The 22,957-nt window shown below is 39.4% G+C and overlaps 1 protein-coding gene across 1 annotated transcript; it reads left to right on the top strand.

Annotated features, from left to right (window-relative positions):
* Positions 1–116: 116 nt before the first annotated feature.
* Positions 117–19,478, top strand: LOC117298895 (serine/arginine-rich splicing factor 4-like). Its single transcript, XM_033782269.1, has 10 exons — positions 117–236; positions 2,101–2,221; positions 4,233–4,370; positions 7,894–8,013; positions 9,530–9,653; positions 10,066–10,117; positions 12,149–12,202; positions 14,024–14,124; positions 18,281–18,439; positions 19,192–19,478. The coding sequence occupies exons 2-10, from the start codon at positions 2,145–2,147 to the stop codon at positions 19,321–19,323; spliced, it is 957 nt and encodes a 318-aa protein (XP_033638160.1). The 5' UTR covers positions 117–236; positions 2,101–2,144; the 3' UTR covers positions 19,324–19,478.
* The last annotated feature ends 3,479 nt before the right edge of the window (positions 19,479–22,957 follow it).

The raw sequence follows: 22,957 nt of genomic DNA, 5'->3' as shown, positions 1-22,957 counted from the left end.
GCATTTTCTTAGTTTGCGCGGCGCTAAAATTTGTACACAACATAATTATTTTGGAGATCATCGGCGCAAAATTTAGATTTTGGGGAAAACCTAGCGCTATATTTTTGCGCAGAACGGTCAGTCAGGATTGAGCCAAACACTCTAGAGCAGAGCCGCCAGTTGAACCAGTTGATCAGCTGAAAATATAATATTAAGGTTAACTTGATGTGAGGTCTATGTAATTTATTAATTTGGAGGTAAGATAACATTTGCTTTTTGACTTTGGTTTGTGCTTTTTAAGGGTCCTACAATGTAGGACCTGTAGGCTACATCATGTTTTTTTAGCAGACAAAATGGACAAGTTTCCGTATGATGAATAATTTTAATAATGATTTAATAAATGACGTCACCATACTATTGACTTTTTCATTTAATATGATAATATGATTGAAATAATATTAATAATAGTAATTTACCTCATGAGCATGATACTATTATAGGCCTATCCTTTTTTGTAAAAATGGGTGAGAAAGTGCAGTGGTGACAACTCGCCGACGGAGGATTTTTTCAACTGTAGTAGGACAGTATCGACTGATGGCTGTTCGGGCCTCAGCATGGGCGCGCACAGGGCCGGGAGGGGGGGGGGGGGGGGGGGATTGGGGTAGTGTTAGGGTAAGGGTTTAGTTAGGGTTAGGGTTAAGATTGACACTGAGTGTTATAGGAAATTCGTTTAGACATGTCATTTACGGAGGTTGACCGTTCAACCGACAACGTGTCTTGGCCATCCGTTGAGTTGTACGAAAGGTCGAGTTCTCTGACGGACGAGTTGTCTGATATATTTTCAACCCTGAATCCAACTTTTGATTCCCACTTACTGCAAGACTGAGCAAGCTCCACCGACTGGTGACAGAAACTCTGCTTTTTACTCATGGTTTTCGTCAGGCTTTAATCATGCTGAGAATAAAGTTTCCTGTTGTAGGTTGTACACCAACAATCAAATGAGAGTCAACTCAACTCTAAGAAACAACATCCAACCTCGAAAGTTCAAAACAAAATTATCATCTGCTAGATTAAGTTTCATTCTCCTTTAGTCACTAGATAGATAACGTGATGTGGTTGCTATTTGGGATTCTATGGCTTGCCCATATGGTCGCACTAAATACCGACCCCTCACGACAACTCACGACAACTCACGACAGCAATTTTTAAATGCACTTTAGCAGAACATTTGAACAGAAGTCAACAGTTAAATACGTGCACAAGAGTCATATGCATCTAAATCATCTTCAAACTGTTGAAAAAATTGTATTTTTAACTGTAAAAAATGTGTTTTTTACTCTGAATTTAGTAACGAACGGTAATATTCGCCATGTTGTCGTTCGACGTACTTGGACGATTCTATTACACTGCAGGGGGCAGGGGAAATTTCTGAGGGCTTAGTTGTATTTTTTTCTTTTTGGTTTTAGCTGCTGTTTTTTCTTTCTTGTTAGTAACTAAGCCGCCACTCTGGAATTTGATGTTGAAAGGGGAGGTTTTTAAAATATAATATTTTTTTAACTCCATGAGAGGCACATAAAATGGCAAATAATCATCTTGCGTATTGCATCACCCCTGCGGTGTAATGGAACCGTCCAAGTACGTGGAAAGACAACATGGCGGATATTTCCGTTCATTACTAAATTCGGGGTAAAAAACATTATTTTTACAGGTGAAAATACAATTTTTTCAACAGTTTGAAGGTGATTTTGGTGCATATGACTCTTGTGCATATATTTAACGGTTGACTTATGTTCAAATGCTTTGTTAAAGTGCATTTAAAAATTGTTGTCATGAGTTGGCGTGAGGGGTCGTGAGTTGGCGTGAGGGGTCGTGAGTTGTCGGTATTTAGTGCGACCCTTGAACCGCCCATATGGGATTCTGGGAAATAGGATTGGAACTTGTGTGAACTGTATTACCAGCCAGCTTTAGAATGAAACTAATCAATTTTTGTTTTGTTTAAATGGCAATTTCAAGTTTTCTTTAATTATGTACAAATGATGAAAGGTAGAATATGAAGATGTTACATGACATAGCCTACAATTTACGTTATTGTTTGTTTGTTGGTTTTTGTTTTTTTAACAGAAATCCATTAAGTTTACAGATAGCTGTCACTATCTTAGAGATTGATGGGAAGCCACAGTAAGAAGCACAAGAAGAGCAGACATCGGTCTGGTTCCAGGAGCCCTAGTAGCAATGCACCAAGGTTGGTCAATTCCTAGCATACTTCATACTTCCTGCGAATGTGAATGCGATGGTTGTGGTTGTTACACCAGGGGTGCGTTCCACTCGCTCAAACGACTCGCAACTGTACGCGCAAACGTTTTTTTTCTTTTGAATGATTGGTGCGTATATGCGATGTCAACATGGCGGCGCCCTGAAATGAAGATGGCGCGCACCATACGTAGTTTTTTTTTTAACTTTGTTTTTGCTGCAATAGTCCTCTGTTTGACATCATGCCATCAACTAATTAACTTTGTTATTCCAAATCTGCATTATCATCCACCGAAAATACAATGTAATTATGCTTGTGACAAAGAAATAATACCGTAGGCTTGTCCGCCATTTTAAAAACCACTCGCCAACACCTCAGAAGTATGTTTGCCTAAAGTTGCCAACGGTGGCGGCGAACAACTCGTTCCACTTGAAATTGTTGGCGAACGTGCGCAACTGTTGGCAACGTTTGCACGAGTGGAACGCACCGCTGGATGCTGCGTATGGGCCTAAACATCCCCTGGCAGGACCATATGAGAATCTCCAACCTGAGAAACTCCAACCTGTATGCTGGCTGGCCAAAGGCTACATAGAAGATCCGCGAACGCTCCCTCAAGCTTGCTGGTTACTGTGTCCGCCACTCGGAGCTTGCCGCTTGCCCAGCCATCCTCTGGGTGGCCACACAAGACAAGGCCTCTCGTGGGAGAAGACGTCTCTTCTTCGTAGATACCCTGAAGCGAGACACTGGCTTGGCCAGCGCTGAGGAGCTACATACGCTCCTGCATGCTGGATCGGAACATCTGGAGAGAAATTACTGGGCAGGCTCGAGCTTCCACATGGCGCTCGACTTGATGATGATGATGAATGCGATGCAAATCCGCTGCGAATTATTCGTTTTTAATATGTGACGTCAACGTTCGTATTGCATTTGCATTCACAGGAATTATGAACCGGGCTTTACTCAAGTTTTTTCAAGACATTGCATTTTTGCAAAGATTTTGCAGATTACACTCTGTGATATTTTAAATTAAGTATTTCACTGCCAGTGTTTTTTTTGCTTTCATATTCTCCAGACCACCTTGATCCTTAAATCATCAACAGCAACGTCACTGCTGAATACAACAAAATCCAATAAGAGCAACAAATCAAATCAACTATACATGTACCTCACCTGTGTTGGACAGTGTTCAGGCCTGGAATTTCATTTTTGAACATGGTGAAAGCTCAAGGTCATTTTCATTTTGCAAAGGGCACTTCCAGTGGAAAATCTTAAAGTCTGATGGAAAACTGTTGAAGGGCACCAAGGCCAAGCCTAGGGAAAATGGAGGCCATGGCCTCCGTGGCCTGCCTGTAGTTCCAGGCGTGGTGTATAATAACAAAGCATTGAATGTTCTATAACCAACACTGTTTTTACCCCCTTTGTGTCTTATATTGTGTTATATTGCACTTGGTTGAGGTTGGGGTTCATTGTTTCATGATGCGGCCAGCCGCAGTGCGCTAACTTTTACTTATGAAGCAGCACTTGTAAGAAAGAAGAATAAGAAGAACAATTAGACTTCTGTTCCATCTTGCATTAATAAACAGCTTGATTCAATCGCCTTAGAAACTCAACTTTGACTTTAAAGGAACACGTTGCCTAGGATCGGGCAAGTTGGTCCATGAAAAGCGTTTGAAAACGTTTCTTAAAAATGCATATTGGTTAGAAAGATGTTTTAAAAGTAGAAAAACGATCCACACGATGCACGTCGTGAACTAACATGGCACCTCATTTTGTGTAGTCAAGTTTTTTACTCCAAATGGAGGGCGTGTTAGTTTGCAAAGTAAAAGGAAAACCCAAAGCAAATTTCAAGGCATGTTTGTGTGGATCATTATTTTCTACTTTTAAAACATCTTTCGAACCATCTCGATTTTATAACCAACTGTTTCAAACGCTTTTCCTGGACCAAATCGACCGATCCAAGGCAATGTGTCCCTTTAACGATAACCTTATTTTTTGTACCTAGACACCGGAAGTCTCATCGGAGGTCGAGATCTCGATCAGTCAGTAGAAGTAGCAGTGATTCTATACGCACCGACAGAAGAAACAAATCCAAGAAACATTATCGATCTCGCTCTGGATCTAGACATCGCAGTAGAAGCAGGTAAGTGTACATTGATTTGAAAAGGTTTGCGATAACACCATGTAATGACTATCTCTAAATGAGTTGGGGTGGTTCTGAAAAGAGCCGTTGGTTTCAACTTGACGTTTCGATCAGTTTGCTCTGATCGTCGAAATGTTGAGTTGAAACCAACGGTTCTTTTCAGAACCACCCCAACTCATTTAGAGATAGTCATTACATGGTGTTACCTCAAATCTATCCATATCATATTTCCACCATGCAAAGTTTCAAATCGTACTTAAGTGTACATGGATTGACAGTCAATATAAGATTGCATTGCCCTTGGGTGTGTATTGTTCTGTTGGATTAAAAGGACGACACATAGAGGAGCAACCATGCTGGACAATGGGCTAGACATCACTGGTGACACTAACATGTGTTTATATAGAGGACTAACCATGCTGGACAATGGGCTAGACATCACTGGTGACACTAACATGTGTTTATATAGAGGACCAACCATGCTGGACAATGGGCTAGACATCACTGGCGACACTAACATGTGTTTATATAGAGGAGCAACCATGCTGGACAATGGGCTAGACATCACTGGTTACACTAACATGTGTTTATATAGAGGAGCAACCATGCTGGACAATGGGCTAGACATCACTGGTGACACTAACATTTGTTTATATAGAGGACCAACCATGCTGGACAATGGGCTAGACATCACTGGCGACACTAACATGTGTTTATATAGAGGAGCAACCATGCTGGACAATGGGCTAGACATCACTGGTGACACTAACATGTGTTTATATAGAGGACCAACCATGCTGGACAATGGGCTAGACATCACTGGTGACACTAACATGTGTTTATATAGAGGACCAACCATGCTGGACAATGGGCTAGACATCACTGGTGACACTAACATGTGTTTATATAGAGGACTAACCATGCTGGACAATGGGCTAGACATCACTGGTGACACTAATTAAACATGTGTTTATATAGAGGACTAACCATGCTGGACAATGGGCTAGACATCACTGGTGACACTAACATGTGTTTATATAGAGGACCAACCATGCTGGACAATGGGCTAGACATCACTGGCGACACTAACATGTGTTTATATAGAGGAGCAACCATGCTGGACAATGGGCTAGACATCACTGGTGACACTAACATGTGTTTATATAGAGGACTAACCATGCTGGACAATGGGCTAGACATCACTGGTGACACTAACATGTGTTTATATAGAGGACTAACCATGCTGGACAATGGGCTAGACATCACTGGTGACACTAACATGTGTTTATATAGAGGAGCAACCATGCTGGACAATGGGCTAGACATCACTGGTGACACTAACATGTGTTTATATAGAGGACCAACCATGCTGGACAATGGGCTAGACATCACTGGTGACACTAACATGTGTTTATATAGAGGAGCAACCATGCTGGACAATGGGCTAGACATCACTGGTGACACTAACATGTGTTTATATAGAGGAGCAACCATGCTGGACAATGGGCTAGACATCACTGGTGACACTAACATGTGTTTATATAGAGGAGCAACCATGCTGGACAATGGGCTAGACATCACTGGTGACACTAACATGTGTTTATATAGAGGACTAACCATGCTGGACAATGGGCTAGACATCACTGGTGACACTAACATGTGTTTATATAGAGGACCAACCATGCTGGACAATGGGCTAGACATCACTGGTGACACTAACATGTGTTTATATAGAGGAGCAACCATGCTGGACAATGGGCTAGACATCACTGGTGACACTAACATGTGTTTATATAGAGGAGCAACCATGCTGGACAATGGGCTAGACATCACTGGTGACACTAACATGTGTTTATATAGAGGACTAACCATGCTGGACAATGGGCTAGACATCACTGGTGACACTAACATGTGTTTATATAGAGGACCAACCATGCTGGACAATGGGCTAGACATCACTGGTGACACTAACATGTGTTTATATAGAGGACCAACCATGCTGGACAATGGGCTAGACATCACTGGTGACACTAACATGTGTTTATATAGAGGACCAACCATGCTGGACAATGGGCTAGACATCACTGGTGACACTAACATGTGTTTATATAGAGGACCAACCATGCTGGACAATGGGCTAGACATCACTGGTGACACTAACATGTGTTTATATAGAGGAGCAACCATGCTGGACAATGGGCTAGACATCACTGGTGACACTAACATGTGTTTATATAGAGGACCAACCATGCTGGACAATGGGCTAGACATCACTGGTGACACTAACATGTGTTTATATAGAGGACTAACCATGCTGGACAATGGGCTAGACATCACTGGTGACACTAACATGTGTTTATATAGAGGACCAACCATGCTGGACAATGGGCTAGACATCACTGGTGACACTAACATGTGTTTATATAGAGGAGCAACCATGCTGGACAATGGGCTAGGCATCACTGGTGACACTAACATGTGTTTATTTAGCACAATTACAATCCTTATTGATGTAACATTTTAACAAGATTTTCAGAACGTTAATATCCATGTGTACCCTAACTTAAACAAAAGCAATCTATTACTAAATTAATCTGGGTCAGAAAGGCTCATAATTGAAACAAAAAGGATGGATCTTGTATGCAATTTCTTAGTACACCAGTTACATGTATCTGAGATGACTAGCTGGCAGACTTGGGTTGACTCTAGCTTGTGACTTAGATTCAAGTCACATCATGGCCTCATGGGTTGTACACTAGAATTGTGGACAAGTTGTTAAATGTATGTTGCGGTGATAGCGTTCCGTCTCTCTCTCCGCGCGATTCCAAATCTCCTCGCGATTCCCGCGTCACTGGCGGTATTCTTGCGAGACTGCTGGCCCCCGCGAGACTGATGGTCTCACGACAATGGTCCCATTTAGTGGAAGTCTGCAGCCAGCAGTTCACTCTAGAGCAGTGACCTCACGAGAGCAGTCTTCGATCACAGAAACCTGAATCATTACGCCACCACCATGACTTGACTATCTCACTGCGGCAGACCTTTAACGACTTGTCCACAGGTCTAGTGTACACTGGTTGAGTATTTAGATGTTTAAAATGTTTTAATTTGTTGTTGGAAATCAAGGTGTATGTTTTAAAGCCATTGGACCCTTTCTGTAAACAGTATTGTCCAAGGCCCACACTTTGTGTATCACAACTTCTATATAAAATAACAAACCTGTGAAAATTTAGGCTCAATCGGTCATGGGAGTCGGGAGAAAATAATGGGAAAACCCACACGTGTCATGACATGTGAGTGTGTTTAAAATAAATCCGTAATCCTCGATATCGAGAATTGATATTGTTTTGCTGTTTTCTCAAAAAGTAAAGCATTTCATGGAATAATATTTCAAGAGAAGTCTTTCACCACTACCTTCTGTAAACCCTGTCAGTTATTTGTAAATCTGTGAACTTATTTTCTTTTTTCTGTTCCGAAAGTGTCCAATTGCTTTAAGAGTTTTTATTGGATGTTATTTTTGTTGTAGGTCCCCATTGGATCGCTACAGTAGGAGGAGATCACGTAGTAGATCAAGAGGCAGAGATTACCAGTCTAGTAAATATTACAGGAGATCGAGATCACGTAGTGTCAGTAGATCACGTAGAAGGTTTGTATGTATACACGTTCAGGACCATTTGTAAACTTAAGGGCAGTGGACACTATTGAAAGTAGACTGTGCAAGTCTCGCGCTCACCGGAGCGAGAAAACACCACAAACGAAAAACTCTTCTTTTATGAAATCAAATCTTTGCTTTAAATTATTCTTTATGCCGAATCTTAACCAAAAAAAATCATTACAGCTTGTTAAAATTAGTTTCAGCTTTTAAAACAAATATACAATTAGTAGGGTTTTAGTTTATGTATAGACAAAAGTAAAACTCTGGGACTAGGATGTTTATTTGATCTTAATTTTTTTTCGAAACCCACGCTGTAAATCTACCCCGAATGTGAAACTACTAAAAGCTGGTTTATACGCGGACGCATGATGGGCGCGAGGGCATTGGATTAATGCGTGACACAGTTTAACATGTTTAAAGAGGAAACCGACGCCTAAGCGACCATTGAAAAGGCTTTCCACCCCCCGCGACCAAAACAAGCTTCTGCTTTAGTTTCGTGATCGGAGATGGGCACAAATTCTTAATTTGTTTCAAGTAACCTGACTTTATGTCAAGTTTAAAAATATTTTTTTCTCTGCTATTTTTAATTTTATATATGTTGTCAATTAGTATGACATTTCAACAACATGTAATTTTAATGGTCATAAGATACGTTAAACTAAAATAATGGCCGAAACAAAATCTCCCCAATGTAAAACTCTGTAAGGTTGGGACCACAATGGTCCCGGAAGTTTAATTTCTCGCGACACTTGCACAGTCTATTACTCAAAAATAATTGTTGTCTTAAAAACTTACTTGGTAATGAGCAGTGTTGAGCTATTGATAGTATAAAACATTGTGACAAACCTTTGAAGTACATGTAACATAGTTTTTGAGAAAGAGGTAATTTTTCACTCAAATAGTAATTTTATTCTGAAAGCAAAGTAATGCAACAAGGGTGTTTTTCTTTCATTATTCTCTTGCAAACTCGATCACCAATTGAGCAAAAATTTCAGTTGTTATTTTATGCATTCGTTGGGATATGCCAAGTGAGTCACAAAGGGAAGTTGAAGACGCTGGTTCTATGAAGTTCAAGACCTTCAATATTTCCTCTTCAATGCAATCACAGTCCGATTGTTAAGAAATATTTTTTTAAGAAGACATTAAGTATTATTCTTCAACTACAAAAGCATTGGGTAAATCTTATGTTTTGAACAATCTGTATGCATATGTTGAGATACACAAAGTGAGAAGACTAGTCTTTGACAATTATCAATAGTGTCCAGTGTCTTTAAAATGAATTTTACTGTATTTATTTGAAAGAAGATTTACCTCAATTTTTTTTAGGGATTGTTTTACATTAAAAAACATTGAATTGAAAAACACAAATCTGCCGGTCTTAAGTAGTCATGAATTTACTTGCCGATGATAAAAATAACTGGTCTCTGGCCTGCGGTTCATTGTAAAACTTGAGCTCTGATTGGACTAGCAACTGACGGTTTGTTTTTTATGATTTGTTTCATTTTAGATCTCGCACACGCTCAAGAACTCCAAGTAGAAGCCGGAGAAGAACTCGCTCAAAAAGTTCGTCTTTAGAGCGCTCGTCAAAATGTTCCAGCCGCTCACGAAGTGAGACCACAGAGAAAGTCAAGGTGAGTCCTACAGATGACTCATTTCCACAGACTTCCCATGTTGTTGGGATGTATCAGTCGGAGATTGTTTGAAAATGTTTGTTTGCAATCTCGATGCATGTTTGTGTGGATCATTATATTCTACTCTTAAAACATCTTTCTAACCATGCATTTTATAACAAATGGTTTCAAACGCTATTCATGGACCAATGCGACAGATCCAAGGCATTGTTTCCCTTTAAGTGCCCGTCTTGGAATTCACAAGGATTCTGTGACAGTATCCAGTTTTATTATGAACCAAAAGTAAGAATTCAGTGAAATTAAGAACCATAAACAGTCCAAGTCCAAATTGGGACTGAAAGGACAACAGAGTTACAAAAGGGTGTGTTCAGGCTTAATGAATAGCTATCATGTATGTTGGTTGCGTTGGCAGGTAACAGCTGAAACAGTTAAAGAGAAGATGCAGAGAGCTATTGAAGCAGCAGGTTCGTACAATTTGAATATATCTTCAAGTCAGGGCCCAATCATTGCTCCGCTTACCGCCGCTAATATAGGGAAAGCGCCTGCGCTTCCTATTACCATTCTTTGCTTACAGGTCAAGCCCCTAATTTCTGCACTTCCGATCACCATTCTTTGCCTACAGAGCAAGCCCCTAATTTGTTTGCTAGCGGCGTAAGCGGAGTGTATGATGTTCCAACAATCCAAAACTTAATCTAGGAGTCCTATATTAATAAATATCGAAAGCTTGGGGACTCTTTGCAGCTAACCATCCCAAGTCTTATCAATTTTATATTGAGTACCCTATGTATGGATAGTGTTATGCATTCTAAGCTCCCGTGTGTAAGTTTGTTTACCAAAATGTGTATGGCTTTGAATGCCGAATGCATTTTTGCCAAGTGGGCTTCAACTGCTCCTGCTATGTCTTTATCACCTGTTAATGGCAGTGGACAAGAGAGTATTGGTAGTTACTCAAAATAATTATTAGCATAAAACCGTTTTTGGTGTCGAGAAATGGGGAGCTGATGATGGTATAAAACATTGTGAGAAACAGCTCCCTTTGAAGTAACCTAGTTTTCGAGACAGAAGTTTTTCTCCACGAATTTGATTTCGGGACCTTAGATTTAGAATTTGAGATCACGAAATCAAGCATCTGAAAGCACACAACTTCGTATGACAAGGTTGTTTTTTCTTTCATTATTATCTCTCAACTTCGACGTTCGATTGAGCTCAAATTTTCACAGGTTTGTTATTTTATGCATGTTGAGATACACCAAGTGAGAAGACTGGTCTTTGACAAATACCGATAGTGTCCAGTGTCTTTAATATATTATTGTTGAAATAAGTTATGAATTGTTCAAAACTTGGTATTACTTGTTGGTAAACTTGACTTATGAATTGTATATGAAACATATCAAATGACAAGAAGTGTGAGGTTATGTGAGCAAAGTATTTGCATAAAATATGGCAGAATATACTCATTTATTGAAACCTGGACTTTAAGCCTTGTGAAATGGAACAGTCAGAAATTAATTTTGTGATTATATTCAGCTTAATTTTACTCATTAATATGGCTCACAGAAGCTGCTGGTGTGTTTTTATTTGGTTTCCTTGTTATTAAATATTGAGAATATTTGTATTCTGCTTGACCGGAACCCATGTGTACTCCTGGATGGAGAGAAGCAATTATGATAAAGTGCCTTGCTCAAGGACACAACTGACTCGACTGACCAGGCCAATATTTAAACCCACATTCTGTAAATTACAGAACTTGAGTCTACCGCCCTCGACCGCTCAGCCTTGACTCCCTAATTTTTTACGCTTATTGGCATTTCCATGGTCAGTCGCATTACACTTTACTGTGTCATTTCTTGATCTTGGTGGTTGTAGTTCTATGAGATATTCTTTCCACTAAGTTGATAGACTGGTTTGTACTTGACACCCCAAGGCTTTGAATTGATGATTAGAAATGTTGTGTGCTTTGTGTTCTGGATGTTATAATGTTGTTAAAATTGGTCAGTCGCATCACACAAAAAAGACATGATAACAAATACGCTAGTCACAACTCAAAAGTTTCCTCTAACTAAGATACTTGCATGAAACACATGCAAGTTACTACATGAAACACACAACTCGTTACAGGGTTATTATAAATGGCCAGCAACTTGAACTTTTAGGTATACATGGCAAAACCATGGTCCGTCATTGCGGGCAGTCCCATTACAGTTTTTCAGTCAATTTAGCCAAGCCTACATAGAGCCCCAGCTGAGTTCTTATTTGGCAAAATTGTGTTCATTCCTTGTCAACAAATAAATTAATTGGTTTAATATTTTAACTTCTAGGTGGAAAGAAAGTTATGAAAAAAAATTGATTTTTGGGGTGTCATGTCCATGTTTGCTTGGATTTGCCCTAATGCAGCCCATATGTGTATAGGTATCCTATTTCTATAGGATATAATGTATATGTGTAAACACTAAACAGCTAACAAATGTTCACTTTGTACCACTCTATTTCTTCAGCCTCAGCAAATGACAAACTGAAAGAGAAAGGACTTTTCCATGAAAGCAAATCTGGTAATGTTTTGAATTTTGTCTGTTTCCCTAGCAATTTTGAGTTTTCAATAAAACCCATATGTATCACCACGTGGGGGCGCTTTCATCAGCCAGGCAGTTTGCTAGCATCACAAGTACAGTTTTGTATCTTTTTGTTACTCCCTGGTGATAGCTTGTTGTATAATAGTGAAAAAGACAGTTCTTGTTACTTGTTAATTTGCTTGACATTTGCTTCCCCTCCAGCTATGAAATGGTAAAGCCCTCCGCTGCCCTCTGGTAAACAACTCCTTATAAGGGAATGCTGTGCGCGTCGCGCGTATCGCGTGATGTGGCACAACTGTTTCAGCCGTTGCTCTCGACCAATAGGAATGTAGAAACTGTCTTTAAAGAACAGGTGCAAGGTCGCGTGGGCACCCATGAATTAACACTTTTTACCGGTCATAAACAAAGGTTTATACACACCCACTTGATGCGCTCTCCACCATTAGGAATAGCGAAACTGTCTGAGGTATTTATGAATGTGGGATAAGTTCAATGTCTACTGCAAACTATCATCAATTCCGTCAAGAACTGTTTGATGTGGATGGTTGGTTAAGTATAAGTATAGGATATGTGGGTTCAAAAGAACCCAGTGCCTTTATCCAAAAGAGAAGGGGTTCGCCCCGGTGTTCCTGGCTGTAGCTGCTGAACGCGCCGTAGCACCTTGTAAACCCTTATAAGGTGCTAAATAATTGGGTCTCAGAATTCATCACTGCAATAGCACCTTGTAAACCCTTATAAGGTGCTAAATAATTGGGTCTCAGAATTCATCACTGCAATAGCACCTTGTAAACCCTTATAAGGTGCTAAATAATTGGGTCTCAGAATTCATCACTGCAATAGCACCTTGTAAACCCTTATAAGGTGCTAAATAATTGGGTCTCAGAATTCATCACTGCAATAGCACCTTGTAAACCCTTATAAGGTGCTAAATAATTGGGTCTCAGAATTCATCACTGCAATAACCTATCTTTCTGAAAGTTTGTATCTACTCAGCGTCTTGAGTACCTTGTTTGGTAGCCCTGGTGGCCTTGCACTTTCGTATTGTACTGCAGTGACGTCCTGGATATCAGGGTCAATTCCTGGGGCGGAAAATTTTCAAAGCTTCATAACTCAAATCTTACCTGCAAGAAAGCACCAATTTCAACAGATTCACATTCCATGGCATCATATATTTTTCTGCGGTGGGTTTTGATCGTCATACATTCTTCACAAATCCGTAATTTTTATGAAATAATGCAGCTCCCAACGTTAAGAAATTCCAATATTTGTTTTTACTCTCACAGACTGCCAGGTGTACGCAAGACGCACGACGCGCAAATCTTGCATTGCGTTTTGCGTGTTAAACCCTGTGCAGTCAAGATACGGTGAGCCAGTAGTTATGCGTCTTGCATCTTGCGTCTTGCACGCGAATGTATACGTGTACGCAAGGCAGCAGACAACACTGTGAGAAAACGATCAAAATGGGAATTTTTTAATGTTGGGAGCTGCATTATTTCACGAAAATGACGGATTTGTGAGGAATATATGATGACCAAAACCCACCGCAAAAAAATGTATGCCGCCATGGAATGTGAATCTGTTGAAATTAGTGGCTTGTTGCAGGTAAGATTTGAGTTATGAAGCGTTGAAAATTTTCCGCCCCAGAAACGGGCCTCAATAGTTAGGACTCTGCATCTGTATACAGAGAAAGAGTCCTATATAGGGCTAGCTACTTGTTTGGTAGATACGAGCACTTTATAAGACTTCGATATTATTACATAAATAGTAAAATGAAATTGTATGAAAATTCTTGTCTTTCAGAACTTGCAAGTATTGTGGATGAGAGACTGAAGCAGCAAGCCATTGCAGAAATCGAGGAGGATTCTTTCAGACCAAACACCTTCCTGTCGGGACAAAGCAAGGTAAAGCTACTCACTCCAAGAATATCCCTCAATCCTATACCTTCATGTCGGTCTCTCAATCATATACCCTCCTGTCGGGACAAAGCAAGGTAAAGCTTGAGGGCGCCCTGTAGAGGCTGCATCATGGTGTTTTGTGCTCTGTAAAAATTTTGAAGTTTTTATCCTTTTTCTTGCTTTGGATTTTGATGTTTGTCTTCAGTTGTGGACTATTATTTGTTGTAAGTACTGGTGATCAACTGCATCCTTATCGTTTCTATGAACTGTACTGTGAAAGTGACTTTTTATCATCGTTTTGTGCTACAATTTTTAAACTGTTTTCTACACTATTGAATGAGTGATGCCAGACAACTCGTAGTGCTAGAATTTAATTTGTAGATAGTCTGGTACCTTACCTACATGTAAATATGTGCCATTACAAGTATACTGTGAGTACACTTATGAAAATTGGTGATGCTGTGAAGAAACAATGCCCTCTAAATGAATCCACTTGGCAAACACTGAAAGACTTTAATATTGAAAAGAAGACCCACAGAGGTTGTCGAGCTGGTACGAACAAACAACGTCAAATAATACCATTGATCACCGTAAGAACTGGCTCTTTTTACAACAAAAACAAAACGAATAAATCCAACTTAGTGAAGATTCCTTTTGTTCATCCAAGTTACTCCTCGCACATGGAATGCCGTTTTGCTCTCTGGAATGCTGCGTCCATAAAGAAAAATAACTGCTCCACATCATTGATTGATTTTATCGTCACAAATAGATTGGACATGCTTGCCATAACTGAAACTTGGTTGAAGGGTGATGATCGTGATAGCCGTGTCTTAGCAGATTTGGCTAACTCACTACTTGATTTTGATGTGCACCATGTACCGCGTGCTAATGGAACAGCAGGCGGTGGTATTTGTATTATCATACGTAAGGGCTTTGAGGTTATAATCAACAAATGCTCAGATTTTACATCCTTTGAGCATATGGACCTTACAGTCAACTCTGCAAGTAAGTCATTGAGATTAGTTGTCATCTATAGACCTCCTCCCTCCAAAAAGAACAATACTACGGCCTCAATGTTTTTGAACGAATTCTCAACACTGATTGAACGCTTGTCTGTGATTGCAACCAGTATACTACTCACTGGAGATTTCAATATCCACGTTGATGATACCAATGATACAGTTGCAAAGAACTTTCTAGATATGCTTGTTTCAGCTGATCTTCGTCAACTTGTTACGGGCTCCACACATAGACATGGTCACACACTTGATTTGCTCATTACTCGTCAGGCAGATGATACTGTACATCATATCGAGTTGGATCATAGTTTACCATCAGATCATGCAGCAGTTATGATGACAGTGGAAATCTCCAAGCCAGACTGTACACGACTATCCATTACCTCTCGTAATCTACGGAACATCAACTTGGAAGATTTCCGACATGACATTGAAATGTCACCACTAACTACTGACCCATGCACCAATTTAGATGATTTAGTCGATCAGTATGACAACACCTTGCGTAGTCTGATGGATAAACATGTGCCTGAAACCACTCGCACCATCACACTTCGCCCTCACACACCTTGGTACTCTGACATCCTTCGTTCATCTAAACGTGTAAAACGCCGACACGAACGTAAATGGAAAAAATCTGGACTTGAGATTGATCGTCAAGTGTTTCGGGAGAGCTGTAGCACCTACCGCCATATACTACAAAGCGCTAAAACTAACTATCATAGTAATCAGATCGCACAATGTGACTCTCGAAAGCTTTTTCGTATGGTGTCCAACATGACAGGTAGTTCAGCACGGGTTCTTCCGACTGTACCTGAACACGACTTAGTAAATCAGTTTGCCAATTTTTTCACTGGCAAGATCAAAGACATAAGATACAGTCTAGACCATACCACAGCCACACCCATCTCAGTCAACATTGATAAGTCTTGTACGAGCAGGTTTGGTACATTCACTTCAATCTCCATGGATGCTGTAAGAAGAATCATCATGGGTACATCAAACAAGTCCTGTTTGTTGGATCCTCTCCCTACATCCTTGTTGAAGAACTGTATTGATGAAATACTACCTGTTGTTACTAACATCAGCAATCTCTCCCTAATGCAAGGCTACATTCCCCGGTTGATGAAGTCAGCCATAATAACTCCGGTTATTAAGAAAGCCAATCTTGATTCCGAAGGTTTGCACAATTACCGGCCAATTTCTAACATACCCTTCATCACCAAAGTCCTGGAACATGCTGCTTCATCACAGTTAATGTCGTATATTGAGGAAAACAGTCTTCATAGCAAAATCCAGTCAGCATATAGGCATCATCACAGCACTGAGACAGCTATGTTGAAGGTACACAATGATCTACTCCGAGCTGTGGACAACAACAAGGAAATAGTACTTGTGCTACTCGATTTATCTGCTGCCTTCGATACCATCGACCACAAGTTGTTGCTAAAACGTTTTGCAGATAGATATGGTGTATCTGATGTTGCACTCAAGTGGTGTTCCTCATATCTCTCTGAGCGTGGACAATCTGTTGCCATCGGTGAGTCTGTGTCAGAACAGCATCCACTTACCTATGGCATACCACAGGGCTCAGTCATTGGCCCCAAGCAATTCACTTTGTACACTGCTCCAATTGATGATATTTTAGCTGCACATGGCATTGAAGGCATGGTCTACGCAGATGACACGCAGCTTTACACGTTTTTTGATCCATCAACACGAGACACTGCACTTGCTTCTGTAGAAGCATGTATTGCTGATATTAGAGCATGGACAATTGCAAACAAGCTCATGCTGAATGACTCAAAAATGGAGATCGTTCATTTGTCATCTCGCTTCCGCACGACACAACCTTTACGACCGCTGAAAATTGGACTTTCATACATCGAACCCGTGCCACAAGTACGTATTCTTGGTACTATGGCTGACCGTCACCTCACAATGTCACGCCATGTAAATATGGTGTCCCGGAATGCTACATATTCGATTAGAAAGATCGGTCAACTACGCAAGTTTCTGAACCGTGGTACAACTGAGATACTTGTACATGCTTTTATTTCTTCTAAGCTAGACTATTGCAACAGCCTATTACATGGATTGCCTCACTTTGAACTTGCTAAGCTGCAGCGTGTCCAAAACACAGCTGCTAAGCTCGTTGTCTGTGCCAAAAAACACGACCATGTTAAACCCATTCTACACAATCTCCACTGGCTCCCAATTCGCAAACGCATACTGTTCAAATCACTCTTGATGGTCTACAAGTCCCTTAACTACATGGCACCTGTTTACATTAGGAATCTCCTCAATCCATATGCCCCTACCCGCTCCTTGAGATCCAGTGCCAAAGGATTACTGACAATTCCACAAGCATCCCGTACATCACTGTCCTCCTATGGGGACAGAGCTTTCTCCATTGCAGCTCCAAAAGAATGGAATAAACTCCCCGATGACATTAAATTTGCAAAATCACTAAACCATTTTAAGAAGGCTCTGAAAACCTATCTTTTTAAATTGTCATTTGTTTAAATAATTTATATTGTGATCATAGTTGTCAAGTGTTTAGTTGTATTGTCACCTTTCGAGATTACCCAATTTGTGTATATTTTTAATCACTCCTGACTGGCTCGGGTTTTTATGTTTTATTTAAATTGTTAGTTATTCTTAAATTCATTCATATTGTTATTGTAGTTTCAAATCGTTTTCTGTTTAAATCTTTTTAATATTTTTTCTTTTCTTGTTACAGCGCTTTGGGGTCGTTAGGGCGTAAAGCGCTTTATAAATGTTACCATTATTATTATTATTATTATTATTATTTATTATTTAAAGCTACTCACTCGATCACTACTAAAAAGTAGTGGGATGGGCGAGCAAGTCTGGAACAAATACATCTAACCTTATGTGCACCCCATACCTTTACTTTTGCATTTAATTTCTATGTTATACTTGTTCCATATTGTTTTGTTTGACTAGAATTCTAAAAATCTCAAAATAGCATTAACTGCAAAATTTTCTTTTGAATTTCACCACCTGTGAAGGATCTATGTGAAATACAACATAGCAGAGAGATAGCTTATTCACATTTCTAAATTGACCCAAACCAAATTTTTATTAGTTGTGGATATATTTGTTTATTCCAACAACAGTCAAAAGGCTCGACCAAGATAAACAAAGAACAGAATCATGATAATGCTATATTTGGCAGTGCTGCTGTCACAGTACAAGGACTTAATGGACCAGCATACAAGAGGAATCAAACTATATTTTATAAAACTGTCAACCGAGGGGAGCTAGCTAGTTCGCTGGTAAGTAACATTGATACAATAATGTATGTAAATTATGCCGAATCTAAAGCTGCACAGGGATTAAAGCCTGCCGTCAATTTCACCAAACTCTTCCTAACTTAGGATTAATCTGAAGACTTAGGAGGAGTCCCAGCCCTGCACTGTAACATGCAAACCTTAAGATTAATCCGAAGTTAGCCTAACTCGAGATAGGATAAAATCAGCTGCAGGTTCATACTTCCTGCAAATGCGAATGGTGACGCAACAATCGATATGCACTCCATTTCTCTTTGTGACTCAGAGAAATTTGCGAAGCAGTCGCAGGAAGTATGAACCAGGCTTTAGAATTCAACTAAATGTAATAAATACTCTGTGCTTGAGTCCTGTAGAGGAGAAATAATCTACAGTTAATAATAAAAATAATTGTGGCTTCTCATAAAGCGCGCATGTCCGTCACTCGATGACTCTCCTGGTGCTGTAACAGTATTTCCTGCAAGGTTTGGGACTATGTTTGAATTATGAGACCTAGTCCTTTTATAGCACCATGTTACGTTGTGGCGCAATTTGCTGTTGATCATACCAGAACACCAACAAAACTTCTGACCGTTGGTTCCAATTTTTGTGCAGCTTTTTACAAGGGAATTATTTCATTGAAGGACCCAAGCAAAATTCCAAGACGTTGAACAAACTTTTTCCCCCTGAAATATCTGAATTCAATTTCCCAAGCACAATACACATACTTAATTGTCATAAACCAATTTATCAATTTGCAGTTAGCCAAGTCATCTGAGGACAAGATGGAAGCATGGATTGAGAAACTACAAAGGATGAGGACAGAAAAGATTCAAGCAAATCCAGAATACTTCAAGAAACTTCTGAATATTGGTTCCAAGTCAGATATCTGATATAATAAAAGCAAACCAGGAAAAATACCAAATACTTCAACCAGAAAACTTCTGATAATCGGTTCAAAGTCAGGTATCTGATTTAAAGACACTGGACACTATTGGTAATTGTCAAAAACCAGTCTTCTTATCTCAAAATATGCACACAAAAACGAACCTGTGAATTTAACTCAATTGGTCGTCAAAGTTGCGAAATAGTAATGGAAGAAAAAACACCCTTGTCACACGAAGTTGTGTGCTTTCAGATGCTTGATTTCGGGACCTCAAAATCTAATTCTGAGGTTTCAACATCAAATTCAAATATTTTAGTGGATAACTACTTCTTTCTCGAAAAACAACGTTACTTCAGAGGGAGCCGTTTGTCACAGTGTTTATACTATCAACAGCTCTCCATTGATTGTTACCAAGTAGGTTTTTCGGTAAACAATTCTTTTGAGTAATTACCAATAGTGTCCACTGCCTTTAATAGGAGCAAACCAGGAAACGTCTGGCCATTGGTTCCAATGCAGGATAGTAAAACAAGTTATTCAGAAAGGTTTCTGTCTGTTGTTTCTAGTTCAGTTATCTGCAATAATAGAAGCAAACCATGACAAATACCGATTTAAGAATACTTCAAGAAACGACGTTTGACTATTGATTGTAACTCAGATATCTGATGCTATACAAACAAACAAGGACATCTTACCACCCAGAAATGCTTCAAGAAACCTCTTGCTATTGGTTCTTTTTCAGTAACCTGTGAGAATAGAAGCTAAACCTGGCAACTACATGGGACCTAAACACAAATACTTCGATGAACTTTGGACTATTGGTTCCAATTAGATTTCTTGTAAAATAGAAGCAAACCATGACAGCTAACCACAGGGAAATACTTCAAGAAACTTCTTACCAGCTGTTCCAAATCAGATTTTTGATATAAAAAAATTTTAAAAACATTTTCCCGAACCTAGAATACTGTATTGGTTCCTCTTTAGAAATAGTAACAGAGTATTAATAGCAGCATTATGTACATCCTTTTGTTTCACTTTATCTGGTATAATACCCCTGGCCATTTACATGTGTGTTAACTTATGTCCAATTGTGATTTAAACTTGGTCTTTTCTGATTCTCTGTTGATAGATGAATGTAAGAGACAAATTTTTCTTTAGTATAACAAAAGTATGTGGGCAATTCCAAGCAAACATGGACATGACAGCAACAAAAATGAAATTGTTGTCACAACATTTTTTCCACTTAAAAGTTATAACATAATATGAGGTTAATTTATTTTTAGATGACAAGTAATGAACCCAATTTTGCCAAATAAGAACCAGGCCTTGGGCTCCATGTAGGCTTGGCTTAATTGACTGGAAAACTGTAATGCGACTGACAATGGTTTTGCCATGTATACCTAAAAGTTCAAGTTGCTGACCATTTATAAGTATCCTGTTGGATACTCATGTATAAGAGTTGTGTGTTACATTAGTAACACCTTCGCAAGCTTTTTGATAGAGGAAATTTTTGAATTGTGACAAGTGTTTTTTTTACCATGTCCTTTTTGTGTAATGTGACTGACCGCTTTTTACAACGTTATAACATCCAGAGCACAAAGCCCACAACTTTTCTAATATCATCAATTCAAAGCCTTGGGTGTCAAGTACAAATCAGTCTATAAACTTAGTGGAAAGAATATCTCTCAAGAAATTACCATAGAGCTATATATATTGTCTAGGGTGCTAACTTGCTCTGCGCTTTGAAGCCACCCTGGGCGCAGACATGTTTTTTGTATTGGTTTGTACATAAACATGGATGCGCCCACACGGCTTCAAAACCTTAGTGCGTGTATAACAGGGTGTTAGCGCTCTAGTCATTATATACAGCTCTATAAGGTTTATCGCGAATAGAAAAATATCAAGAGAGGGTGCTGTTGAACCCACACAAAGGTATATGCGCTGCGTGCTCGAGTCGTAGAAACTGCATAGAAACCACCCCACATTCCTTCCCACAATGCATTGCGTTTCTGAATCGCGATAAACCTTAGGGAAATGACACAGAACAGTGTAATGGAATTGCCCAGATGCATGATGGAATAAAGCAAAGAATTGAGGTATATTTTAGTGGTAAATGCTTTTGTTGATATGCCCTATTGAATACAAGAAGAAAAGACAGGAAAAAAAGATTTTCTAAATGTAGACTTCCACAAAACATATACTTGCAAAAAAACAAGTCGCCCAACATATACTTCAAAAAAATAATAATTGCTAATTATATTTTAGGTCTGAAATATGAAACAAGGAAAGACACTTTCTTAAGGTTTTATAATTTAAACTAAACTGTTTAATTCAATACTTATTTCATCAGAATTAAATTATAAGCATTGCCACAATAAAGGAACTCGTCTTTGATTTTAGTTATTGTTACTGCTCATATCAGACCATTCCCATTAGAGGGCGCTGTAACTAGTTTTTAAGTCTCGAGTGTTTAGTTCACAGTGGCGCAAATCTCATGTACTTAATAAAGTATATACCCATGTTGACTGGGGCTGAGTGTTTTTACGGATTAAAGGCAGTGGACACTATTGGTAATTACTCAAAATAGTTATTAGCATAAAACCTTACTTCGGTAACGAGTAGTGGGGAGAGTTTGATAGTATAAAACATGAGAAACGGCTCCCTCTAAAGAAACGTAGTTTTCGGGAAAGAAGCAATTATCCACGAATTTGATTTCGAGACCTCAGATTTAGAATTTGAGGTCTCGAAATCAAGCATCTGAAAGCACACAACTTCGCGTGACCATGGTGCAACAAGGGTGTGTTATTTCTTTCATTTATATCTCGCAACTACGACGATCGATTGAGCTCAAATTTTCACAGGTTTGTTATTTTATGCATATGTTGAGGTACACCAACTGTGAAGACTAGTCTTTGACAATTACCAATAGTGTCCAGTGTCTTCAAGAAACATCAGGTACTTGCTTTTCAGAACCAGCGTTTTCATTGGATACAATGATTTTATTGGTTATGCGGTTTGATGGGTCTGTCGACCAATCTGTCGTCTTAATGAGTTTATGAATGTAGGTAAAAGGTGATACGGGGATTGCCTACGGTTTAGATAAGAGCCCCTTGGCGTTATTCACAACTGTGCGAGGCTTGTAAATTACGCCAGAGATCTGCATTGCAGCTCTTTATTCATACGTCAACCCCCCGTCCACAATCTCCCAATTAAACGAACGAATGAAGTGAAGTTTGATTATTGAGTCATTACCGTAATGAGGAGCACTGATGCTGCAGTAAACGCACCGACCATGCAGCAAGGACATTGACGTACTCTCGCAATATCTACATTTTTGAGAATCCAGTCAAATCCTGATCATTATGTAATTATGTATAACAATATGATTGAGGCATTGCATGAGGTATCAGTATATATTTGGTTTGCGGTAACACCATGTGTGTATCTACTTGCCAGGTAGAGTTTGTTCTTAGAGAACTGTCTTTCCTTATTCTTCACGCGGAGTAGATTTATCGGATGTTCGGGAGACTTCTCAGTCTCTGAAGAGAGCTGTCCCGTTTTTAACTACTACCCTGGGCCGAAGGTATAGAACATTATTGGCTGCGGAATACTACTTTAGCTTTAATAGGATCGTATACCACAAT

The sequence above is a fragment of the Asterias rubens genome, chromosome 13 (genome assembly GCF_902459465.1).
Source record: "Asterias rubens chromosome 13, eAstRub1.3, whole genome shotgun sequence".
Lineage (NCBI taxonomy): Eukaryota > Metazoa > Echinodermata > Asteroidea > Forcipulatida > Asteriidae > Asterias > Asterias rubens.
This window is presented reverse-complemented; position numbering and strand designations above follow the sequence as displayed.